Source organism: Labrus bergylta, chromosome 10 (assembly GCF_963930695.1).
Source record: "Labrus bergylta chromosome 10, fLabBer1.1, whole genome shotgun sequence".
NCBI lineage: Eukaryota > Metazoa > Chordata > Actinopteri > Labriformes > Labridae > Labrus > Labrus bergylta.
The window spans coordinates 24,339,117-24,364,494 of NC_089204.1; the positions used below are offsets into that span (position 1 = coordinate 24,339,117).

At 39.1% G+C, this 25,378-nt stretch overlaps 1 protein-coding gene across 1 annotated transcript in view; it reads left to right on the forward strand.

The window, feature by feature from the left end:
* Window positions 1-20,066, forward strand: part of hpse2 (heparanase 2) — a 61,231-nt gene extending 41,165 nt beyond the window's left edge. The window contains exons 9-14 of the mRNA XM_020650994.3: window positions 6,279-6,372; window positions 7,066-7,172; window positions 7,386-7,500; window positions 11,696-11,841; window positions 15,088-15,234; window positions 18,122-20,066. Coding sequence (XP_020506650.1) covers window positions 6,279-6,372; window positions 7,066-7,172; window positions 7,386-7,500; window positions 11,696-11,841; window positions 15,088-15,234; window positions 18,122-18,284 — 772 coding nt within the window. The 3' untranslated portion in view covers window positions 18,285-20,066. The remainder of the gene's footprint in view (window positions 1-6,278; window positions 6,373-7,065; window positions 7,173-7,385; window positions 7,501-11,695; window positions 11,842-15,087; window positions 15,235-18,121) is intronic.
* Window positions 20,067-25,378: the final 5,312 nt, after the last annotated feature.

Here is a 25,378-nt window from a genome sequence, read left to right on the forward strand (position 1 = left end):
ATGTGCACAAAGGACACACCCACTGTGAGCTCAGACAAGCCCTGTGTCTGAGTGAGCGGCCATTTAGGTGAAGGTCACATCTAATTAGGAGAAATTAGAAGAAAAGGAAGGAGGCAGGGCTGTCAGAAAAACACCACCCAAACAGTTGAAACTAAACCACATGCTCTGGATCATTCCCTCGGTCAATTAGCCCGTTTTACACTAGAGGTGCGGATTCCTGTCTAACCAGGCTGCGTGACACAAACTCTGACCTCTACAAAAGAAGCCAAACCTATAAAAGTGTAGAACACTCATTAACACGTCTACGGTACAGGTTTAACTCCTCTGCAACTGGTTCCAGTTGTTTTGAATCAAACGTTGTATGTCGGCTAAGCAGCATTGACTCTAAAGTGTGTGTCTGTCTGTAGATGAAGGCAGAGGTGGCCTGTAGGCGCTCGTGGTGATGAAACATTATGTTCTACGGTGAAATATTTGTGCACATCCGTGTCCACAATCCGTGTGGTTAGTTCATGTTATGATGTTTGCTTCACAACATTGAAGCTTCACATTCACCACATCCTGTATTAGTTACTGCTCATGATCAGTCTGTCCCTCTCTCTCTTTCCATTTCTCTACAAAATGAAGTTAGCAATCGAATGTTTGTATGTGCAAACAATCTTGGCCATCAAGCTGATTCTGATTTTATTTAATTATATAGAGTAGAAAGAGTGTTCTTGTCATTTACTTATGTATTTTCTAGAAATGGTTGCCTACATGCCTTGATGTAAAACTTTATTCAGTGTTACTTTCAGATACTTTAAACCCAGATGTGTCTTTTGCAAAGAAAAGGGATATTTTATCTCAATGATTGAAAAAAAAATCTCAAGTGATATGCATCTAAGTTAAGCCAAGTCAACGTATTAACAAAGCATATTTCAAAAACAGCAATAATGACCAAAGTGCTTACAACCAAGGCAGGCAGTAAAATGTAAAATTTAATCACAGTACAAGACTAAGAGCAAACACATACATAAAAACTATCCATCCATCCATCCATCTATTATCTATACCGCTTTTTTCTGTTCAGGGTCGTGGGGGGGCTGGAGCTGATCCCAGCTGTCATTGGGCGGGAGGCGGGGTACATCCTGGACTGTTCACCAGTCAATCACAGGGCTGACATATAGAGACAGACAACCTGCCACACTAACATTCACACCTACTGGCAATTCAGAGTCGCCACTTAACCTAACAAGCACGTCTTTGGACTGTGCGAGGAAGCCGGCGTACCCGACTCCAGTCCGACGAGATTTGAAACAGGAACCTCCTCGCTGTGAGGCAACAGCGCTAACCACTGCACGACCGTGCAGCCAGACAAATACCCAAGAATAAAACATACGAATAAAAGAGAAAAGAGCAGAGATAAAACCATAAACAGATTATTTTGCATGAGAAGAATTCTAGTTATAAGTACATAAAAATAATAAAAATGAATAGAATTTAATTCTTGATTGTCACTCTACATAAAATACAAATCAAGTATTCATAGATATTTCTCCACAAGTGAAAAGAAGAACATGGTTCCATTGTAAACAGATTACATAGTGATCTATGAATTATTCAGCACAAAAAGTATGTTTTGTCTGGAAACATGTCCCTGTTGAGTTGTTAATGACGTTCCTTTAAAGCAGGAAGGACGAGCATTAGTCTGTATTTTAGTCAGTCTTTCATAAGGTCCTTGCTGGCACATCACAACAACTATGTGACAGCAAAGAACATTTAAAAAAAAGCTATTTGGTGAACCCTGATTAGTGTTTTTTTGGGATTCAGACATTTGTGATATCTCTACAGATATCAGATATATTTCTGTCAAAATGTGGTAAAGATATTCATGTCAAGAGGAACAAAATGTTATGATTTTGTTGATCTCTTAATTGTTTGTGTGGCAAAATGTTGCTTGCTAACACACTTAACTACTGTAAGATGGTCAACATTAAGATCAAAACAGCAACAAGTGTTGAAAATGTGTGCATGTTAGAAAGCTATTGTTAGCCCCACATTTCGGCCTCATGAAGGAGCGCGTCTGGCCGTAGACTGTCTGTCTGTTCGGCCCTAACTAACAGAGGCTGTAGCATGGTGAGAACATTAAGCCATGGAAAATTTTGTTATCAGTCCGCTGCCAGTTCTTGCTGTGAAAATATGAGAAAGAAAAAGTGAACTGGACAAATTTACGATTTGCTGTTTAAATGCCCCTGAGCAACACACTTGATGCTCTAGTTCTAATTGTTCCAGCTGTAAGGTATAAGTGGTGTGAACATCTGAGTGTTAAACAAGAAAACCTCCTAAACTTGGTTCAATTATGAAGTGATGAAAGGTACACTTTAACTGCTTTGCTTTTAAAAAAATGAACACTTGTACTTAGCAGTGAGGCCTCAGAGAAAATCAAAGCATTCACTTTGTTATTACCTTCATTAGTTTTTTTCTGATTGAAGCAACGTGGTGTTATTAAACTGACCATGGTGACACATAATACTCACATTTTTCTACCTATTCATCACATAACAGGGGTTCTAATAATAATAATAATAATAATAATAATGTATACTTTATTGATCCCGCGAGGGGAAATTTGTTTTTACACTCTGTCTAGTTAACATGCTACACAAACATAGGCTGAAATACACACACATACACATGCACAAACAGGATTCTGCATGCCATAGATAGAGCATGGTGTGCAGGTTATTTATAGCTTAGGGCAGACAGAAAGACTCACTAAAGATTTGTGATCTTCTTCTTTCTAGCTTGAAAATCTTGGAGGGATTGTAAATTTAGGGGGGTGATTCATATCTTTCAAATGTTCTGTAGTGATTACCTACAGTATGGTGCACATCAATGAAAACATCCTCTTCTTACATTGATTCCTCTCTGCTTTCCCCAAATGTATTTACTTCACCAGATGGTCATTTCTAGACTTTTGGTGTGAAGTAAGACTCCACTTGTAAGACTTAAGCAGAATACTTTACGATACAAAAAGAATGTATTTTGTGATCATCGATTTAAGGAAGAAGAGGCTGGAAATCAATGCAAGCCAATATTCTTAATCGGTTTTAAATTGTATTTCACTTTGTGGTACTAAGATACATGACTACAACAAAAACATATCTTTTATGTGTCAAAGAATAACAATGTTAACACTCTGAGACAGGGATAGAATGTGTCACCTGTGACCTGTGGATACTCCAGCCCTCTCCTGCAGTAAAGATGAGTACAAAGGCAGCTTAAATAAAGAAATAGATATCACTCGGTCTGTGTATCAGGTTGCTTTATCCTAATGAAGTAGCAGTTATTTTAAACACAGTATATGTGCATAGCTTTGCACTTGATGCAGTTTTTTAGTTAACAGGCACATCCCTGTCAAAGTCTTGTAAGAGTGTCCTCTGCGAGTACTTGTATTAAAGGATCCATTTCTCTCCACCATTTCCTTTGATTTTCAGAGCACTATCAGGACTTTTAGTTTCAGTAGCGGTTTTCAGGATCTATTCCACCCCTGCCTCTATTCATCTCAATCATCAAATCTATTTATTTAGTTTGTACTACTTTTATGTCGTGCTACATAGTATTATCAATTATCGCCTTTTGTTGTGGCAATCAGTGAGTGCAGTGGAAAACAAGCTGAACAAGGAGATGTTGACTTGAAAATACTCGGACACAGAGTTGTTGCTTTCATGATTTTATTTGTCATTTTGGCAGTTAAAGTATCATTCTCCATTGTGGATGAACAAAGGAAAAGTTGTTGGACGTGAGTGATTTTTATAGAAACCAAACATTGATCAAATCAAGGCTCGTCAAAATACTATAAATCTTTTTATTTTCATCTGTTTATGGGCTTTCTGCTTGAATTAACATGAATATTTGTTCTGAGAAGAAATTCAATCTTGCCTCATTAACTGACACTTTTAAAAGACTGAAGCTGTAAACTCTATGTCGTACAGTTTGCAGGGCGCAGAGTAACTTCGACTATCTTTAATACGTTTTCCATATATGAACTGGAATTCCTCCGGCTGAGAGCTGCACTGAAGACTTATTGTGAGCTCTCTGGAAAGATGACAGGATAACCAAATGATTTGTGTGAATTTATGAAGTAATCTGTGTGTTGTTTACAGTTTGAGGCCAGGAGCCGGGGACTTTTCCCAATACTGTGACGAAAATTTCAACCAGGTTAAGCTCAGATTGCAACACTGCTTCAACGACAAAATTATCTGTTCCCAGCGGTTTTTGACATGTTGCATGTTGTGATACAGATTTGGCCATGAGAATATGATCTCTCTGTTGTTTGGTTTCATCATTCACTAAGTGATTGACCATTTGCACTGATCCCCATTTGATTCATTTTTGACTCAAACTAGTCTTGTTTACTATCAGTGTTTACCTAACTTTAGTCCATGTGTACATTACATTTCATAGTTTTATGTAGATTTTACTTCAATCACTGAAAGAAAAACTCAAATATCAACAAAACACACAGGACTGAAATGAGCTGATCTTCTTTTTTATTGATAACATTTGTTGTCCAGAATATTCAAAACAGAAATCTGATTTGCCACGAAGCACAGATTTGTAAAACCTTCGCTACCTGGTAAAAGTTTTATTGTTGTACAAAGTCAATATATTCTACATGCTGTGCTGCAGACAGCGCTGGGAGTATTGTTCAGAACAGAGTCAGAGAACATATATTCTTAACCACTCAAAGTAAAATGTCTGTTTATGGGTTCTGTTCATTAACAGGTTTTTATGTCATTGCATATTGGAAAATAAGAAACTACAGACATGTCTGAGATAGGCCTACATAAGCCTGGTAATACCAGCTGACTTATCAGTCATTTGGGTGTAATAATGTAGTGCTACTGTAGCATCCTTTTATAATATTTTTTACTTTTTAAACACCTTATTATTAACTGTACCCTAAAGTCATTTACATAATATTCTCAGTGATAGGCTGTTATTTGTTTCCAACCACGGGAGTTTCATTTCCAGACTTTCACCCTGGCTAACTTTGCTGAATTCTTCTGCAGTACAAGTAATATGTAACAGTTTTTATGGGACCTGAAACATAGACTAGAATAAGGGGTTTCTTGTTTTTCTCTCTTGGACTCTTGCTTGGATTCTTGGAGAGGCTTTACCCCGAGGGATGATGTTGTTCTAACTACCAAAAAAATCTCTTTGTCTCATCATGCTTAACGTCATGTCTCATTATCATCTTTGTTTGTCTCTTAATCCTGGACACATTAGACACACACACACACACACACACACAGATGGATGTCTACATTATTCCCATTCCTATGTCTCCATGCTTCCAAGTCACCAATTCTTCTCTTATGCAACCACACTTTTTAGCATATAATTGTTCTGTCAGTGCTCTTAAGTGTTATTTAATATGTCAGTTCCTGAACACTAAAACACTCTTTTGTATACTACATGTATCAGACCAATGTCTGGATACTCAGTGGTTTGGATTCAAACCCTGTCGTCCATAATGAGCCAAAGCGATGTTGATGGGGAACCCAGGCTAGTGTGTGTACTTCTTGTTATACAGTTGAAGTTACATTGACCAAGCCTGCCGTGTATTATGCTTTTATAGTAGCCCATTTCCGACTGCAGTTCTGCAAAAGCACCGTAACAAAGCTCAGCCGTCATCATGTCTTTGTAAATTCACATTGCTTCCTCAATGTTGTCATATTTTTCTCCCAGTCTGTGAATTCACATTGAGTGTCGGCGTTGCAGAAGCACGACACAGCGGGAGCTCAACATACACACACAGTCAGACATGCTCAAACACACAGTGCTTCACGGGGGCGGGGAGGGCTGGCTCAGGTGATCCAGTCTCTCCCCTGTAACTTCTCGGTTACTACCTCAGAACACGGTACAGAGTCCCTTCGTCCTATTCGCTCCTTAAAATGGCAGTTTGAATAGAGCTAGTGTTATACCATTTGACCGGACACTTAGATTTCATTTGACTTGTTTTCTGTTTCATACATTTTAGACACACAGGAAGTAGACAAGGGATTTTCTGTGCAGTTTGAAGTACACGTCCTAACTTTAAATTTGAATTACTTGTGCAGAGTGTGGATGGAAAAATTGATTAATAGATGGATGGATGGATGAATGGATTGGGAATTAACATTAAACTTGTACATGTCAGTTTATTTATTTTAGCACCTGTGCTGCTATATATGTGTTGTTCATGTTGTAAAGGGTGCACAGTGTTTTTCTCTCACAGTTCTGCCCTTGCATTACAGTTACTACATGGATGGCAGAGTGAACAAAGTGGAGGATTTCCTAAAAACTCGCTTGTTGGACACACTAACAGAGCAGATCACTAAAGTCACCAAGGTACCTACATTTTTCTCAAAGTCCTGAAATGTAACTTCTGCTAAATCTCACAATATTTATATAAACAGAATGCTTTGCTTAGAGTATAATGTATGTAATCAGTCAACTATCAGTATTTCTTGGCTGCTCTGTATCTGTTCCTGGTCAGTTCTACATCTGTACTGTTTCGTGGTCTTTCACTTTACATGACTCATTTTCATCAATCAAGCCTTTCAGAGAACTTATGGAAGAAAATTAAGAAACTTCATTTAATCATAAGATAATGATGGCTTCCTTTACCAAGTTATTGATTGACCTTCAGGAAGTTTTTGTACTACAAAAGTGTAGCCTTGGGGTAAAATGTCTGTGTCCAACATTTGGTGCGAGACGAGCAGCACCTAGGCTATATGCCCCAGGGAAAGAGGGAATCAAACCCACAAACTAAACTCAGAAAAGTACATTTATGTTGTGGTTCTATTGTGCAGAACTGCTTAAAGTCACTGAGATAATGTTTTTTTTATCTGTTTTTTGTTTGTTTTTGCTTTGCGTATATTACTATTCTGTGTGTGTCTTTGTTACAATGTATATTTTCATAATTGTGTTTTTGCTGGCTGGACTCCTATAACATTTACTTCAGCCCTAAAAGTCCCTAAAATTCAATTGATTTCAGCATGGATATTGTTCAAAGACCCGTGTTTCCATTGGTGATTTCAGGTTGTGAACACACATACACCTGGTAAGAAGGTGTGGCTGGGTGGACTGGGGCCAGCGTGGGCAGGGGGCGTCAGTAATCTCTCAGATACATACGCTGCTGGCTTTCTGTAAGTCCTGTTATCATACAGTGATGCTTTCTGTAGATAACCCTACCTCTAAATATACTGAACTGAACCAACTGCAGAAGAAATCTTTAATATTTGTTAAGAGAAAAGTATTTATTCCCATTGCAATGTGTTTTTTTTTATTGGAAACATGACAATCAAAGGCATCAAATGTTAATTCCTTTCTTTCTCCCTTTGTGTGTTCCTGTATTCCAGATGGGTAAACACTCTGGGTATGGCTGCTCTGCAGGGGATCGATGTCGTCTTGCGTCACTCTTTCTTTGACTATGGATACACACATCTTGTGGACCAGCAATTTAACCCTTTACCTGTAAGTTTCCCATCATAGTCAAGGCTGTTAGATTATTTTCATTATGATAAGGAAGGGTGAATTTCAGCCATGTCTTCTTGAACTAACCAGACCAGACCTGTTACAGTCTGGACCTCAGACCCAGTACCACGATGGCACCTCTCGCTCTTTCCCGTGGGAGCTATTAGGAGAGATGAAAGGCGTTTAGTGGTGATGATTGGTTAGACGTGGGGGCGAAATGCCATGAAACCTTAGCCTTTTGTCAGTTGTTCAGGACAGTGTCACTGCTCCCCTCATCCCCCATCGCCACTGTGTGCTTCTCTGTGCGGGACTGTCGGCCGCTGAGAGATCTGCAACCTGAGATGCTGATACACAGGCATGTTTGTAAAATAGTCTGTGACACTGTTTGAAATGAAACCAGCCCAATCCCAGGTTCCTCTGTGGTTTAGTCCAGAATTTACAAAAACAGAAATACAACAAGCTTAGTCAAAACCACTTCTTTTTTATCATCTGAAAAACACGAAACAAGAACCACACAGATGTGCAAGAGGCAGATATAAAGATTTTAACTTTACTTTTTTTAATACTCAAATATGAAGATGTGATTTTCTTTGATACTTTATTTCTTTTATAAAAATATATAAATTAACTGATTTCATTCTGCTGAAAACAATGAATTTCAAGTGTGAAGGACTGATCAAATGCAACCCCCAGACAAGTTCATAAGAATATTTATTTACTTAATAGAAAAGGGGTTTTAACAAGCTGATGCAGAGCTTGGGTTAAAGTTTTACATTGATGATGTATGCAGTAAATCATGGTTTCTACATTAAGCATAAATTATAGGATTTTAAAGTTTGATTCCTTCATCTGTGTCCATCAAACAGAAATAGCTCTACAAAGAATACACATGTAGAATAAAAGTAGGCAATCAAAGACAACATTTTTAGCTGCTAATGTTTTTGGGATCATGATCCTTCCTTAGTTCCTTACTTCCATTAGTTTTTTCTCTCTACCCAGTACGCCCTTTCCGCCGCCTTGCTTAAACGACACAATATGAAACAATCGAGATGAGTTCATTTTCTTCCCTTTTTCTTCTCCATTATTTTTCTGGGAATGATGATCCCCCGTCGGGATCAAAATGCTTTTAACATGGCTGGATGTCTGAAGGCTGCACCAGCCAACCTGCTGAGAGAATTCACTGCAGGGCCAACGTGTCCTTTGCATGGGAAATTTATGACTTGGACCCTTCTGCTATAGTATAACCCCCCATTAGAAGAATCCAGTCAAAGCCTGTCGTCCACTAAATGACTCAACCACTGTTTTTCAACACTAATCCCTTCTTTTTAAGGTCCCAATTTTCCTTCCCTTTCCTTTTTCGTTGTTGTTATCCACACATTCCTGTTGTGTGCTTCTTGAGGTCTGTTGTAAACTCCTAAACCAAAGTGAGGCATGCTTTTGTCTGGGATTCATGTTAGTATTTAGTGTAGGGGAAAGCTTGCCCTTATAATGGTCTGAAGGGAGGGGTGTTTTCAGGTGGACAAATACAGTTGTCTAGTCACGAGGCTTTGCATAAAAATAAAACAGGTAGACAAAGCAGTCCCTCCATTTACAAATTAAAAGTGCTCCTCCTCAAATTTAACTCTCCAACCCTAAAAGATCCAAATAAATGCACTGGGTATATTTGAACATACTGTATTGTTTCCATATCAAAGGTTGTTTTCTGTTTATTTTTAAAAGCTATTATCTTTTATTATCTTATGGGAAACTCAATTAGAGTATTGTTCTGCTTTTCATGGATGTAGTTCATTTTTAGATACGGACATGTAGAAATCACTGCAGTGTCATAGTTTAAAACTATTCTTTGATCTTAGTATTGTTTCGTATTCAATGCATCCCAGCCAGGCAGCCTGACTCTCATTTAGGCTATTTAGCTAAACACTAAAGGTTAATCCTTATTCCCCTTGTTAATGTCTTCTTATTCCCTAGACTGTGCAGCTGAGGTTTGATTGGTCTCGGGTGTATGGTTTTACTCTTCTGGAGTTCTTGGCATGTTACTGCTTCTCTTGTGCCTTCCTGTCTTTCTCTCTGCTTCTTGGTCTGTGTTGCATGTTAATTGAATGATGATGTCCGTCTTTTTGTCTGTCTTCCTCTGCACATATGGAGGGGTTGGTTTGTTGGCCAACAAGAGCCAAAATATATTTTTTTGGAGAAACGGGCTGCAAATTCAGAAATGATGAAAATTCAAAAACAAATTTAAATCAATAAGAAAAAAAAAAGATGACTTGCTGCATATGAAAATCAGGCTGTGGAAAGCCTAAACAAATGCATTATAAGCAAATGTGCTGCAGATACAGAAATGCAAAGTCAAAAACAAGAACAACAGAAAACAGATACACTTTTATTTCACAGGAGAGATAGAGGACAAGCAATAAAATAATTTATTGATTATCAAAGCACAAAATGACAGACATCCACACAGCTGTTTCTGAGCACCAAGCTTCACTGAAGACAGTTTAAAAATCTGACACTAAAACTTAAGCTTTGGTTATATTTATAGAGACATGGTTTCTGAATGCTTTGTTAAGGTAAGTTGCTAAGTGATACTTTGGACATTGAAGGGGTTGTTTCTATATATTTCTCGAAGTAAGTCATGAGCATCAAAACTGTTGGGTTGTTTAACCAGAATCCATTTACAGTAATCGTCACCTCCAGGGTTGGCAAACCTCCTTTAAGTTCACTGGATTTGTAGCATTCTTCTTTTGCATTTCTTTTCTGGGTATGAGTGTTTTTGACTTTGCGTCATTTCTGCTTTTGCAGCTCGTCTGCTGTTGATGTATTTGTTTGGCTTTCTTGTCATGTTCTATCATTTGCAGCACATGTCCATTGTGGGTTTTGTTTTGGAACATTGCACGTGTTTTTTTGTATGTGTTTGCATAATTTTTGAATATGCAGTCTGTTGTGGCAGTGTGTTTGCCCCTTTTTGGCCATTGTAGTTTGGTGCAAGATGAGATGAGAAAGACAGGAAGACAGGCGGTCAGCAAGACAGGAAAACCGGCAGGCAGACAGACCTCTTAAGATCTAGGACTAGAGAGGGTATTTCCCAAATAATTTCAGTATCATGCAAGTATCACTTCCTCTTCTGGTCCAGGATTTAAACACAGCGGTAGTGGTAATATATATGAATTCATTCATGTTTTCTTTCACTTGAGTTTTGAAATTTAAACACAAATCAAGAGTATAACATCACTCCAGCTATCTTACACAAATACAACTTGTAGTCTCATAACTGTTCTTTGTTTTATACACTGTGTAATGATCGGAGATCACAGTTCTGTGCATCCACCCATCCCTCTGCCTGTGGCCAACACTATACAGTTCCATACTGTGCTCTCCTTCTTCGATGCCTTGGCAGCAAATTAAGTTAAAGCCTGCATGGAAAAAAGAAGCCCTTAAATGTTGCCATATGCAGGATTGCATGGGAACTTCCTGAGGAACACATGTTGTTCTGGGTCTCTCGGAGAGGTGTTGAGTCTGTGTAGTCTTTAGAGTGAGGCTCAGTACGGTGGACCACTCAACAATGATAACACAAAACATCAATTCATGATAGAGCAAAATATTTTGTAAAAATGTCACATTTAAGACCTGTCAATTCCAAACCGGTCAGTGTGGTACTTGGATACTATGTGACATGTTGCACAGGACGATCAGCTCCAACTGAATGTTTGGTGTCAAAGTGCTGACATAGTTGAAGCTGACATTATGTGAAATATTTTCTCCTTTTTATTTGTGATAGACCTGCTGCTCTCCTGGCACGTTATGCATCCTCACAGTTTTGGAAATGTTATCTTTTTGGACAATCACCATGACATTTTCTTGGATGAATAAACAAAAAGGACATTTTAGCAATACTTCCTTTAAAGGAAATTAAGAATCTATTATGGTCCAAGTGTAATAAAAAGTCTCTTGCAATAAAACCCTTGTTTTCCATTTAGCTGTGTATTTACCTACAGCACAGTTGGCAATGCTTTCAAACAATTTCCCGACTGTCATGAGATCAGGTCTTTAAAACCGCCTCCCCACACCTGCCTGCTTTCCTGTATCTTTAACAACAAACAGGTGACACCTGCCTTGAGCATCATGACGATAAAATGACTGTCATAAAAGTCAAATGTGTTTTTGTGTGTGACTGTGTTTGATGGTGTTACCTTTGCAGGATTATTGGTTCTCTTTGGTCTTCAAGCGCCTGGTTGGTCCAAGGGTGTTGGCTGTTCGGGTGGCTGGACTACAGAGAAAACCGCAACCAGGACGAGTCATACGAGACAAGCTGCGTATCTACGCCCATTGTACCAGCTACTACAAGTATGTACTGCAGCTGAACCGCCCTCTCTTAGTTTATAGCCTGCTTTTAAACACAGTAACAAGCTAGATCATCATCATATACTGGGATTTCTTCTTCATTTGAGGCCAACTGATGACAAAGCGCACATCTTTCTGTGCTTTCAGTAATGTTCAGCAATACTTTGGGAATGTCCTTGAAGATTTAGATGGAAAGCAGACCCCTGCGGTTTAACTTTTTCTACTCACTGTGTCCTCCATGCAAACACCTGAGGCTCAGTCTGGTGGGGAAGAACAAAATCCCTTGCCAGCCCATTCAGCTTCCCATAAATAAGCAGACGGCAGACACCCGCTCATTCACAGCTCGGAGACTATAAAACTTAACGGGTATCACTTATCAGGTGTGTGGCTTATGCCTCGCTGTCGTCAAAGAGCCGCTGAAAGAAGTGCAAGGCCTTCATCCCATCTCGGATTGGCTGGAGGGGGTATTTGAGGGGGAGGGGAAGGGACAATAAGGCGGTCTGTGCCACCGTGGCCTGTTCAAGGTTATCATTTAACCCAGACCAGTGGCTGTCAGCACCAGGCTAGACTTACTGCTTTACTCTAGGCAGGGCTCGTTTACAGCTGGAGCATCTCTCAGACAAATAGTGGAGCGCTGCACAGATAGACGATAGATAAACATGTCGGAGTTGCATAACTGAAACACACAGCCGCATGAGGCCTGATGACACTCACGCAAATATTTGAAATAGTTTTCAACAAGGGACTCCACTTAGCCACCTGTAATGTGTAATGTTTAATGGGATTAAAGAGAGGCTCATTCCCTTCATTCACATGAACTTCCTGCCAGAGTGCTGTATGCTGTGGTGTTGTACAAAAAAGATAATGTGATTAATATTTATAAAATCATTGCTTCTTGATTGATAATAACTGAAAGGTTGGGGAAAAATGTGGAGGGACATGAGGTCATAGTTCAAGCTAACAACATATTCTATAAGTCATAAATAGCTACCAGAGCTACATTAGCTTAATTACTACGCATTCAAGTAATTCTCAGCTTACATTTCCAGCTAGCTAACATTCCTGTAAGCGAGGAATTTCATATCTCTTCTAATATGGCTTGTAATACAATTAATAGGCATGTTAGTAAGATAGTGGTTCCTCGTGTCCGCTGAGAGCTCTGGAAAAGAGCAATTAGTTTTGCTTCCCCCGCTCTGCATGGAACGTTCTCCAGAATAACTTGAAACAGGCAGATCTCATTTCACTTGAAGCCTTTGGCTCTACCATAAATGACAAAAAGGTGAAAGCATCAGAGGGTGCCTGTGTTTTTGAATTGTTTTATGTGTTCACAACAACTGCACTTCATCTGCGAACTGATTTGCACGTTTTAAATTGTTGTTTGCTCTTATTGTTTGTGAACTGTTTCTTTATCATGTTATGGTTGTTTAGGACGTGTGCTGCTGCCCTCTTGGCCAGGTAACCCAACGAGATCTTGATCTCATTCGGTTAATTAACTGGTTAAATAAATAAAAAAATCTAATGTTAGCTGTTGTCAAACTGTTGATTTAACTTGAATTATGGTCCGATGTCCCCCCAGATTTCCATTAACTGTTGTTTTTCATCAAAAACCCAAAGGGACATCGACCATATTTTAAATTAAAAGTAGTATAACTTGTAACGTATATATTATTATCAGTTAGGAAGCCGTCAAAGATGACAACTTGTTTGGAAAAGTTTATATGTGTAATCTGTCCACCTGGAACACAGCAGTACAACATCGTCGCAGCATTTTAGATTCCCGTCCTCAGCCTGACATCTGAGAACTAAAATGGCCGCTGTGTGAAAACGCTGGCATTAGGTGCTGCACGGCTTAACTCAGCATACCAGTCACCCCTGGACAATGATCAGACAGAGAAGCGCTAAAGCAGACCCTCTTGAATCCAGTCCATCTTGCCATGATTTCTGCCAGGTTGTGGTTGTGCACAGTTCAGTTCTTAAGTGGACGAACCATTGTAGTCTTAGTGGTTAGACTGTTTTGTGTAAGACAGCAGAGAATATAAATGTACTCAGGCAGTCGGCGGTTTGAAAAGTCTTAGCAGTTTAGATATTTGACTTTCACTGCCCTTTTACCCCTTTTAGTGGTTTGCACTGCTTTTTTTTCACTTTCCACCGATGCTCCGACATCAAACAGCATCAACACATGTTTATGTTCCTGGTTTGGATCCTTAAGAACCTCATCATTCGAAAGGCCTGAGGGGTCATTATCTCTCCCTCCATCTAACCATCTGATGTACAACTCCGAGGCTTGTTTCTCAGAAACCTGGACCACGGCTCCAAGAGTTTAACTCAGAGCCAGACACACAGCTTACCCATCTGCAGAACCGCACTCTATTTCTCTCAGTCCATATATTGAATATTAGCAGTCATGCAGGGTTAATGAAATAAGTTGCTCTCAAAGTGCCCAAAAGAACACGGATAACAATCAAAACCAAAAACCAGGATTCTTTTTCAGATATGAGATTTTGGTGGTTACAGGGAGAGTTGTCTGCCAGACTTTTAGCCAAAAAAACATCCTGACCCTGAACACCAAGGCCCACATGTGGTATTCACTACAGCTGTGTTGTCTTTGTCCTCATATCTGGGCCCTTTATTAGATTTTATCATGTTGGTCTTATCTCGCTCCCTTACTTATTTACCTCTGACTGGTATCCCTATCAAGTTGTGTCCCCAGTGCTTCGCTCTCAGGAGAGGGACTCAAACATTGTTGTCGGTGTAACTCAAGAAGTTCCGCTTGTCTCGTTCACACCCTTCATGAGACGCTGATTATAACACTACAGGTTTGAATATTAAAAAACTGTACAAGAGAAGCAGAGTGGGCAGCAGATAGTCACAAAAGGCTTTGAGAATGAAATGTGGTTTATTATGATTTTGACTATATATAGATGGTAAGTCTTAGCCTGTGATGAACTGGCATTCCTTTCCTTTATCTCCCTTTATTACATTTCCCTAAAAACCTTTTGATCCAGATGAGATCAAGAAGTCAAGGATTGATCCTACGATTAAAAGTGACGACAATTTATTATCAAAGCCTTCCTTCTCTTTGTAGTCATCTTTAATTATGGAGAATTTTATTAAAGATGGCGTAGCAATACATAAAGAATCCCGTTAAACAGATGTCGAATGGGAGCCTCTAGTTTTTCTGTCTTTATTTTTCCTTCTTCAATGTGAAAATATATTAAATGTTTTTCCCTTTTTTTTCGACCGCGACAGTCATAACTACGTGAGAGGGTCCATAACGATCTACATCATCAACCTGCATCGATCGAGGAAGAAAATCAAGTTGGCGGGGACGTTACGGAACAACACTGTCCATCAGTACCTGCTGCAACCCTTCGGTCCGGACGGACTCAGAGCCAAGTGAGTATCGATCTGAGCTGTTTTTTTTAAATATTAATTTTTGGGCTTTTTGTGCCTTTAATGGAGAGATAGGACGGTGGATAGAGTCGGAAATCAAGGGGAGAGAGTGGGGATTGACATGCGGGAAAGGAGCCACAGTCTGGATTTGAACCTGGGCCGCCCGCTTTGGGGCCTCCATACATGGGGCACGCGCACTAACCACTGTGCCACCAACGCCCCCACATGCACACATATGCGCATATAAACACACAGCGTTCTTTTGTTTTCACTTCAAGGAGGTCTGATTATATATGATACCGTTCCTGGCCGCACTTTCCCTCCAGTCCAGTCAGTGCTAGCTTTAATAACACAAATGAAACACTTCATATTTTCCTCTAATAATGAAACATTTTAAAAAAAGGAATTATTTTTGCACAGTCCAGGGTTGTTCCCCGCCTCTTACCCAATGACAGCTAGGATCAGCTCCAGCAACTCCTCGACCCCGAGGAGTTGCTGGAGCTGCTCCTCGACTCAACGGGAAAAGCGGTAAAGATAATGCATGGATGGATGGATTCTTTTTGTAAGGATCTGAAAGACATTATGAAGAGGGGAAAAGTGCACTGAGAATTTCATAAACAACTTAATTGGGTCTTAAATTGTAAGTATTTTTTTTCCAGCCTTAATTGGTTGTTAAATACAAAGGTTGCAGGAAATTAATTTCAAGCAAACAGTGGGTGGTGGACTTATATTGTATAATTCAGATTGACTTGCCACAACATGTTAATACACACTGGAAAAAAAATGCAAAAGCTAAAAAAGAAGACATTAAAATCTACACTTACATATAAAACACTCCCAGTTTGAAGAGACAGCTTGAAATGCTAAAACACTGGAAGAATTAACAGAGAGTAAAAAGCTACTAAAAATAAAACACATCGTCAAAGAAGAGAAGTTTCTGTTCATTTGGACTGTCCTGCTGTGTTACTCTGCTTCAGTCAGACTGAAACTTTCCTCTTCGTTTCGAAATAACACGTTGAGTAAATCCAGAGTCGCAGACATCCGATGTGTTTACGGTCGTTTGGCTGAATCCGTTTTATAGACTACAGCAGATGTTTTGTCTGTACGCTTTTTACGTGTTTTTATATTTGTGCCATTTAAACTCCTCCTAAATCCTGTTGAACTAACTTTAAAGAATTACACTTAATGTGATTAAGTAATTTAATTCATAAAACCTTAAAACCTCCCTTCAAATTGAGTCTTTATGCTCTCAGTCTCTTCCTTTCTGCTCGAAGCCCCTGGCCTGTTATTCTGACTCAGACTTAAGCCTCCGATCCTGAAACAACAGCCTAATGACCTGGGACTGTGAGAGTGTGTGTGTCTCAGTGTTATACGATACCTACAGTCGGCCTTAATGGAGGCTCAGGCATGATCCTTCAATAACGGCGTAATGATGGAGGATGTTTTAGGTGTTAGAACAGGATTGAAAGGTAATTAATAGCAAAGCAGGCTAACGACGGGCCTTTTTCAGGCTTTAAGTGCTTTCCTTTACCACAGGCAGCGCGGGGAGACTTTTATGAAGAATTTAGCAACACCAGATGTCTATAAATTTGTATGAGTACTGCGACTTTTTAAAGCCAGCCAAGCACTCAGGTCTTTATTTTGAAAGAACGCTTTGAGCAGTTCAAATTCATAACTTTTGCTTATGGAGCGTAACCTCTTTTGTTATTTTATAGAATCTGAGGTTCACGTAAAATTCCAATTTTAATCGCGAACTTTACGACATAGCCATTTCATAAAAAATATTTACTAAAAACAGCAGAACTGTCGAGTTAAAACATGTGTTAGAGGTGCAACTGAAGCACAAAAACAGAACAAGTTTCTCTTTAGAACATGATTCATATGATATATAACAGTGACCGATAGTTTATACACTACAATGATATCTTAAATGAATTTAAAAAACGATGCATCATTAATTAACACACAAATTGTTTTTAAAGCAGAGTCAGGATGTACAAATCCTGCTGAGTCCTCCATTATATTTCACATGTTTTTTAATGTTTTTGTTTATGGGTCAGCTAAAATGAAACATTACTGATGACATTTAGAGAGTCAGGACAAAAACAAAGTACAGGAAGGTAACACACAAACACAAGGTTACACTTACTCCAGATCCAGTTAACGGTGCAAAGATAATAATAATAATAAAAACTTTATTTGTATAGGACTTTTAAAAACAAGTGATTACAAAGTGCTTTGACACATGCAGAAGCAAACACAACAACAAAGCATAAAAACACAATAACAACAAAAAAACAAAGCAACCCACAGAAGAGACATGAAAGCAAAATCAACAAAACCCCAAAACAGTAAATGAACCCAAACATCATCAGAATTCAAGCAACATAAAACATCTCTTTTATATTTTATTACCCTGACTTATTTGACCTTTATGCTGTGAAATGGTATTATTAAATATACAGCATTATAGAAACCTGTATCTGAGACAAAATTATAATTAAGGAATATGACAAATTAAATCACATCAAAATTATATGTTCTATTATATATATATATATTTGTATAGTTTTTAGCTCCAGAACTTGTTCAAAATGTATTAGTGTAATTATGGCTGCAGTATTTAGGATTCACTGTATTAATGCAGTTGATGTCAAACTGTCGGGGAAAAAATGAAAACAATTCTGCAACAACAGCACCCCCAAGTGTACAACTGACAGAATCATAGCGCTTAGGGAGTGAGGTGCATGAATAAACCAGATTTTCTCATCTTTATTTCACATAGTTTTCCACAATAACGAGGTCTCAGGTCTCAGGAAGACAACGCTCAGAAAAACATAAACAGATGAGTTTCACTGACCAAAAAAATCAATGTGTGTTTTCTGTTCAGATACGTCCAGCTGAACGGTGAGAAGCTGCTCATGATGGATAATGAGACGTTCCCTGAGCTGAAGCCAAAAACACTGAGGGCTGGACGGACAATAGCCATGCCTCCCATGACCATCGGCTTTTATGTGGTCAAAAACATAAACGCATACGCCTGCAGGAGATAACACTGACCCCCTTCATCTCTGAGACACAAGCGACAAAAAACATCAACCATCAACCATCTGCCAGTCTGACTTAAAAGCTTCAAACCACTCTAATAATCTTACTGGGGAAACACACTCCATCACCTCTGTTAATATATTTGTTTTAAGTTCTTGTCAACGGTGCAATCCTCCACACGTTTTTCAGTACTAATATTTAAACTGCTCTGAAACATTACACATGATCCTGGATATAGATTTTCTTTTCTCTTTCTGCTCCATCAAAGACATACAGTACCTGCCCGAGTGACTTAAAAAGGGCTGCACTGAACACTTAGTCAATTCTCTTCACCAGCAATTCCTTAAGATTTAAAGGTTTTTGGGTTTTCTTTTTGTAGTAACAAAATAGAAATATCAAATGAGTCTACAATATTTAACCTGTTTAAGCTATTTTCTTCTTCTTCTGGGTTTATATATTTTTACTTTTGCACTCTCTTTCCCCCCTAATCTTTCTCTGGGTGACGGACAAAACGTCTGAGAGAAATCCTCTGAACAGGCGGTGAATCTGAAGCTAACACAAGTCAACTTCAGTTTAGCTTGATCCTTTCCACACAGAGAAAACGCTGCCGTGTGTTCAAGGTCATTCCTGGACTTACCAAGATCTCTGTGTGTGTTACGTGTGTGTGTGTGTGAGTGTGTGTGTGTGTGTGTGTGTGTGTGTTCTACTGATAAAGCTACTGATGTGTGTGTCCAGTCTGTTGAACGGGCCTCTGAAATGTTTCTTTCCTTGCTGTATCAGGTTGTTTAAAGCAGAAATCAGTTTCTTTTCTGTTTCTGTGTGTTTTGTTTGTCACATGTCCTCTGCTGCAGGTTTTAATCAGCACACCCACACAGTGCGATGGCCAGGATGTGTTGCTGGTGTTGAAGCTGAAGAACACAGTGAACCCATCATTAGCATTCATACTCACATGGCTTTCATCCTCACATAGTCTGGGATCGCTTTGGACTCAAAAACTCTGAAAAAGCAGTTCATCAGGTGTATTTGTCTCTCACTCTCTTCAGTGTGATCTCACGTTCGATTATCTTCTTATGCTGCTAGGTTTTTTTGTACTGAATATTCATGATATATTTGACATTATTTGTACAGATTTACTACCATTTATTTTAAGATAATGTATTGTACATAAGAAGAGGGACTAAAAGAAGTGACTTAAGCTTGTTATGTTTGCTCACATAAAGTACACCTTATTTATATAAAATATACTTTGCTTTTTTATGTTTCTTTCTTATTTCTTTATTATCTTTCTAGGCCCCTGACGAGAGAAAACGTAGAATTTCATTCAGAACATTTTCATTAAATTACTGCGTGTCTACGTGTAAAGATGTAAATGTCAGTCGCAGACAGAAAGGGAATTCATGAGTCGCGTTTCACATCTGCCTTTGTTTCGATTTTATGGCTTAATTTTTTAACCAGCCCTTTTTTTTTTTTTAAAGTGGGATTTTTTTGTTTTTCCTAGGACCACAGAGTAAGTAAATTCTTTCCCTGAAATGATTTGGTCATGTTGCTCATTTTTAGCTTATTCCTCCAACAACTTTTACACGTTTGAAAATAAGCAGGAGCAGGTTATGTGCCTGACCATATTAAATATAATAAGTCAGTCCTCTGAATGTGTTTATAGTTAAATTAGAGATGTCTATATTTCTTTTGGAGAGCATTATTTTGATATGTAAAGTGTGCTTATATATTATTTTTTGTTAAGAAAAAGTTTACATTGATAATAAACTCCTACAGATACCTACAAAGTTGATTATTTTTGCCGTCGTTCCTTTAACAAAAAGTCCAAACCCTCATGCCACCAAAGCAAGTAAAGCATTCCTACTCAGATTTGAGTTTGTCAGCAGCTCTGACTTTATTACATTCTGTGAGTAAACTCACTTTGCAGCCTACCAGAGAGGATTGGGGAGCAAGCTCTCTGCTTTTGTCTAAACTGCTAAGTCCCTGCATGTGAAACAAATCTGTGCAAAGTAACCAGACTCCACAGCAGTTTTCAGGCGATGTCAGGGATCTGCAGAAGCATGTGTTTGCAAGTAAAAAAAGAGACAAGAGAAAAAATGAAAAGATGAGATTTATACCTGCAAAAAGATCAACAGTACAGAAGGAGACGACCAATAAAAACGTCAACATTCACGAAGCATCCTTAACCAAAGGCAGTCGCTTTGTTTGACGCTCACTCCCTCACACACACACACAAACACACACACACACACACACACACACACACAAATACTGTTAATCTCCATGGCTCCAGATGTGGAGGCAGTGAGCGTGTGTGTGCGTGCGTGCGTGCGTGCGTGCGTGCGTGCGTGCGTGCGTGCGTGCGTGCGTGCGTGCGTGCGTGCGTGCGTGCGTGCGTGCGTGCATGCGTGCGTGTTTTTTTGTTGTAGTGCACAACAACAAATGTATACCAACTTGTAGTTTTGTTAAATATTGTTGTATGTATACTTTTTAATCTAATAGTGAATTGGCTGGCTGCTTGAATTTAAGGCACAAGCGGTCAAGGTTTTTGAGGGTAAATTTCCTTGCCAACCTATTCTCTCTCTCTCTCTCTTAATCTTGAGGATGGAAATCACAACCTTTGCTTCTGGAGATGATGCATTTCGTGTTAATCACATTTGAATTGAGATAGGAACGAAAGCTTTCAGATTTTCTTGAACTACTGCATGAAACAGTCTACGGACCGATACTGAAACTTCAACTCCCAGAGGATTATTATATACTTGATGACATTAAGTATGGAAGGCCTACGCAGACATGCATACATACATCTTATATAGTCAATTTTCTTTTTCTCTCAAGACTTCCACATGTTTATCCTCAGGGTTTGAAAAGTACAAAACAAACAGAAATAGTCTCGGCTTACCTCTGTCATGGTCTGACTTATCACAGTGACCAGTCTATTGTTTTGTATTCTAAATCACCACAAAATGTAACATTATCCTGAGAAAACAGCATTGTTGTCTTCAGGTAGTTAGATAAATGAATCTGTTATAATAGAAAAAAACAGATTTATTATCCCAACAAAACAAGAAATGTAAGTAGAGACATCAAGACAGCAATTGACCTTAACTCCTTATCCCCGTAAAGCATCGTTATCTTGAGATAATGGGATAAATAAGTTGAGATCTTCAGAAAAAAATTGGAGATTTCGTTATCACGGGGTAAATAGAGTAAATCAAATACATGGATGCATGTCCACTTATTGCCTATAACTGATTGCAAGCTCTATACTTTTTTATCTGAACATACTCGGTGCTAATACGGTGCTAATATCTCTAGGAAGCAGCTCAGGCTTCACCTGTATTGATAGTTAGTCATGGACACTGGCAGCCCTCTACATTCTGGGATCCAGTGTATGTATCTCTAATCTTGTTTTAAGTTCCATTCATGGAAAATGTTCCTTTGCTTTTATGTCAGTCGCAGAAATGTTTGACCTCAGGAATGAACCCCGGGAACAGATCAAACTCACTTTGCATGTGGTTCATTTCAAACAGGACGGCATTGTTGACATGTCAAAATCAAACCAGACTCGTTAGCAGGGGGTCCATCTAATGGGAGGTCCTTGGAAGAGAAAAGTATTATCTATGATACGACGAGGCCTGCCTTATATACTTCATGTCCATTTTTTTAAAAGCTCAAACTTTCATTTGCGTTTGTTTGAAACTGGTCATAGATCAGCTTTATGTTTGAAACATGCATCCCAAAATAAAATTTGTGCGAGAGGAAAACAATCAACTTATCTCTTTTGTGAAACCACTTTTCCCCTCCGTATACCAATTCCCAGATCTGCTCTTGAGTTCTGGCTGAACCTCTGTAGCTCCTCTCTCATACCAGTGCAATGAAAAAAAACACATTACTTTTATTAGAAACAACTCTTTGCTAGCTTTCATAATATGCAACTTTCTGCTGGCTTTGCACTTTTTTTTTTTATTATGACCGTTTCCTGAAACCATTTAATTTTTTTCTGGAGGATGATAAAATTGTTATCAGATTTGTGCATGGACTGATTTACTTTTCAAATACCCAACACCACATTTTGTGCTCTACCAGAGGCTAAAACATCTGTCTCTCTTGGTAGTATCAGTATCTGAACAACTTGAACCTTGAACCTTATTTAAAGCTCCTGTGAAGGGTTTGTAAGTGATTATGAAACAGACTGAAAGAATACTGACGCCTCTATATGACCTACAAAAGCAAATCTGGCTCCAGGAACACAGGAAGTCACATACACGAGTGGCAAAGAAGACGTTTTTACAGCATAAATAAAAAATGTTTACAGCCTGGTTACTGAACGAAATAGGCGTCAACTTCGTCTATAATCCTGTTAGGTTGACTGACAGTTAGGCTGAGACAGGATTTCCATCATGGCAGAAGCTGCCGATGAGGCTTCGGGACCCCCTGCTGTAACAGATGGCTGACGTCACTCAGGCTTGGTGCATTAATATTTACATATACAACCCAATAAGTTACAGTCCTTATAGGAGCTTTAAAGCAGAAACATTCTGGAGGTATTCGGTTTAGTGCAATTATGCACCCAGCAAAGGTCTCTGAGTGCATCTGCACTGTTGTGAAACACACTGACAGCTCGGTTGTATTGTTTTGCGTGCTTTCAACGTGTAAAATCTGGTCCAATATTTACTCTTGTCTGGCTTCATGCTCGGTCACTCTCTCTTCTTTCTGTCTCTCAGCCTCAGCCATTATATCAAATAGTACCGAGACGGGCTAACTGGCTTCTTTTTTTTTGGCTGAAGGCTTGTATGTCAAACTAGTGACATAAAACCGTAATTACTTCCCACGAGAGAACTGCGGCTGTTGCCATAGTTACGTAGTTCTGAAAGAAGGCGACCTGGGTTCTCTTTGGAAATATGACAAGACTCCTTTCTGCCAGTTGAAAGATATTGTACTATAAGATTTGACTTTGAAACTACTAATAAAAGATGGAAAAGTGACATATTGTTGCTTTAAATCTGACCTACGTTTAAGTAAACATCCCTCCTCTGACCACCTGTCAGCAGTGGATTTCTGACCAACATGGCCACTGTGAACGTCCTCCACTCAGTCCGATCAGGATCTTATCAAGCCGATCCACAGAAGTGGTTTTGTTTTAGCAGACGTGGGCTCACATAAACCCGTCCTCTGTGATAACAACTCTGTGAGCGTCACTTCCTCCGAAACAATCTAATTGTGTTGTGATTGAGGAGGACTGCGCCGTGTCTGGCCACTTCTGCGTGACAGTGCCTCCTTAGTGGAGGTAACCGTTACCCCAGCCTGCCTTACTCTGTTTATACTCAGTGATCCATTTTGAGACATGCAAGGCCCCCTCGCCCTGTTAGCGTACACTGAGGATTTCTCCGTGTTTACTCTGTATATACAGGAGTCAGCTTAAATAAGACTTCCATGAATGCTGGATCCCCTGAAAACTGATGGACTAGATTAGACTCTGGCCCACAACGCAGGACTTTTGGCTTTTTGGACCATTTTGACCAAAGCAAGGTTAATAAAACATAAATATTTATGGTACTATGGGGTTCCTTTTCTGCACTCAGAAGCCAAACATACAATCTGTGCTGAATATAATGATACAAGACAGATTTGTTGTAGCCATCAAAACATTCTCTGAGACACAGCCTGCTGTTTGGTGTTTATTATGCAGCATATATGTCGTGTTTTTTCCTACAAGTTGTGCACTGGATGACAGAATCTGTTTTGATGGAACAGAAAAGTACATATTGAGTTAATGTCTAATCCATCTCTTATTATGTTGTATTACACAATAATGTTTTTTGCCAACGTGATGATGGATTTTTGGCTTTTTAAAATGAATTCTCAATTCAATTCCTTTATAAATGAGGCACCCGTAGCCTAGTGTTTGGTGTGAGTGCCCGATATAAGGAGGCTAAATTCCTACAAGCGGGGCAGCCCGGGTTCAAATCCAACCTGTGGTTCCTTTTCCCGCATGTCATTGCCCACTCTCTCTTCGTCCCCGATTTCTAACTCCATGATCTCTAAATAAAGGCATAAAGAGCCCAAAAATAAACCTTTAAAATCAAAAATGTAATTAATTCCTATAAAAACACCATAAATCTGTACATTTAGTATTCAGGTTCAAACATGTTGTTGGAAATTGTCACTTCTCCCAACTGGTCAAAATGTCATTATGTGTTTTATTTTATTACAGGTTCATACAAAGGTATATGGCACACTTGAGGTCAAAGCAAGGACAGTAAAACAGACTAAAACGGGACGACAATATAAAACATGTAGAAGCACATATGAAACACTTAAAAGCAAGACAACATAAGTCCATGAATTATAGCCCAGCGGTTAAGTCGCGTGCCCCTTGTATGGAGGCTATAGTCCTCATCGCAGCGACCGTGTTATCCAATCTGACCTCGGCCCTTTGCTGCATGCCTTCCCCCCTCTCTCTCCTCCCAACGTTTCCTGCCTGTCTTCAGCTGTCCTGTCCAATAAAGGCAAAATTTGCAAAAAAAACATATAACTTTAAAACAGGACAGCAATACTGTGAAACTATGAAAGCACATACGGTTTCTAAAAGCGAGACGTAAACCTACATTTGAATGTAGAACATTAATTCATACGTTGTATTTGGTAAATGGTAAAAGGACTTGGACTAATCAAGCTGCGTTCACAAAACACGTCACAGTCACCATTTCATACAACTTCTACACTCTGAGAAGGCTGCTAAGTAAAGTGATCAACCGCCCCAGTACTATTCTTTACAAACGCTGCTGGTGTAGCAGCGGGAGCAATTTGAGGTTCAGGGTCTTGGTGTTGACGTGTGTGTACAGGAACTGGGGATTGAAACCCCAACCTTCTGAATAAGAGAAACACAACTCGAAACCACAGAGCCACAGCCTCGAAAGCACGAAATTAACTTCTGCTTTTGAATAAAATGTAACTAGATGTCGTGTCTTTGAAATGGACCTCGAGTCTGTAATATAATTAAATAGAATATCATATCAAAAACAACAATTACAAGAAATATTATTCATATTATTAACAGTAAATTTAACGGTTTGTGTGGCTACCCTCCGGCAGA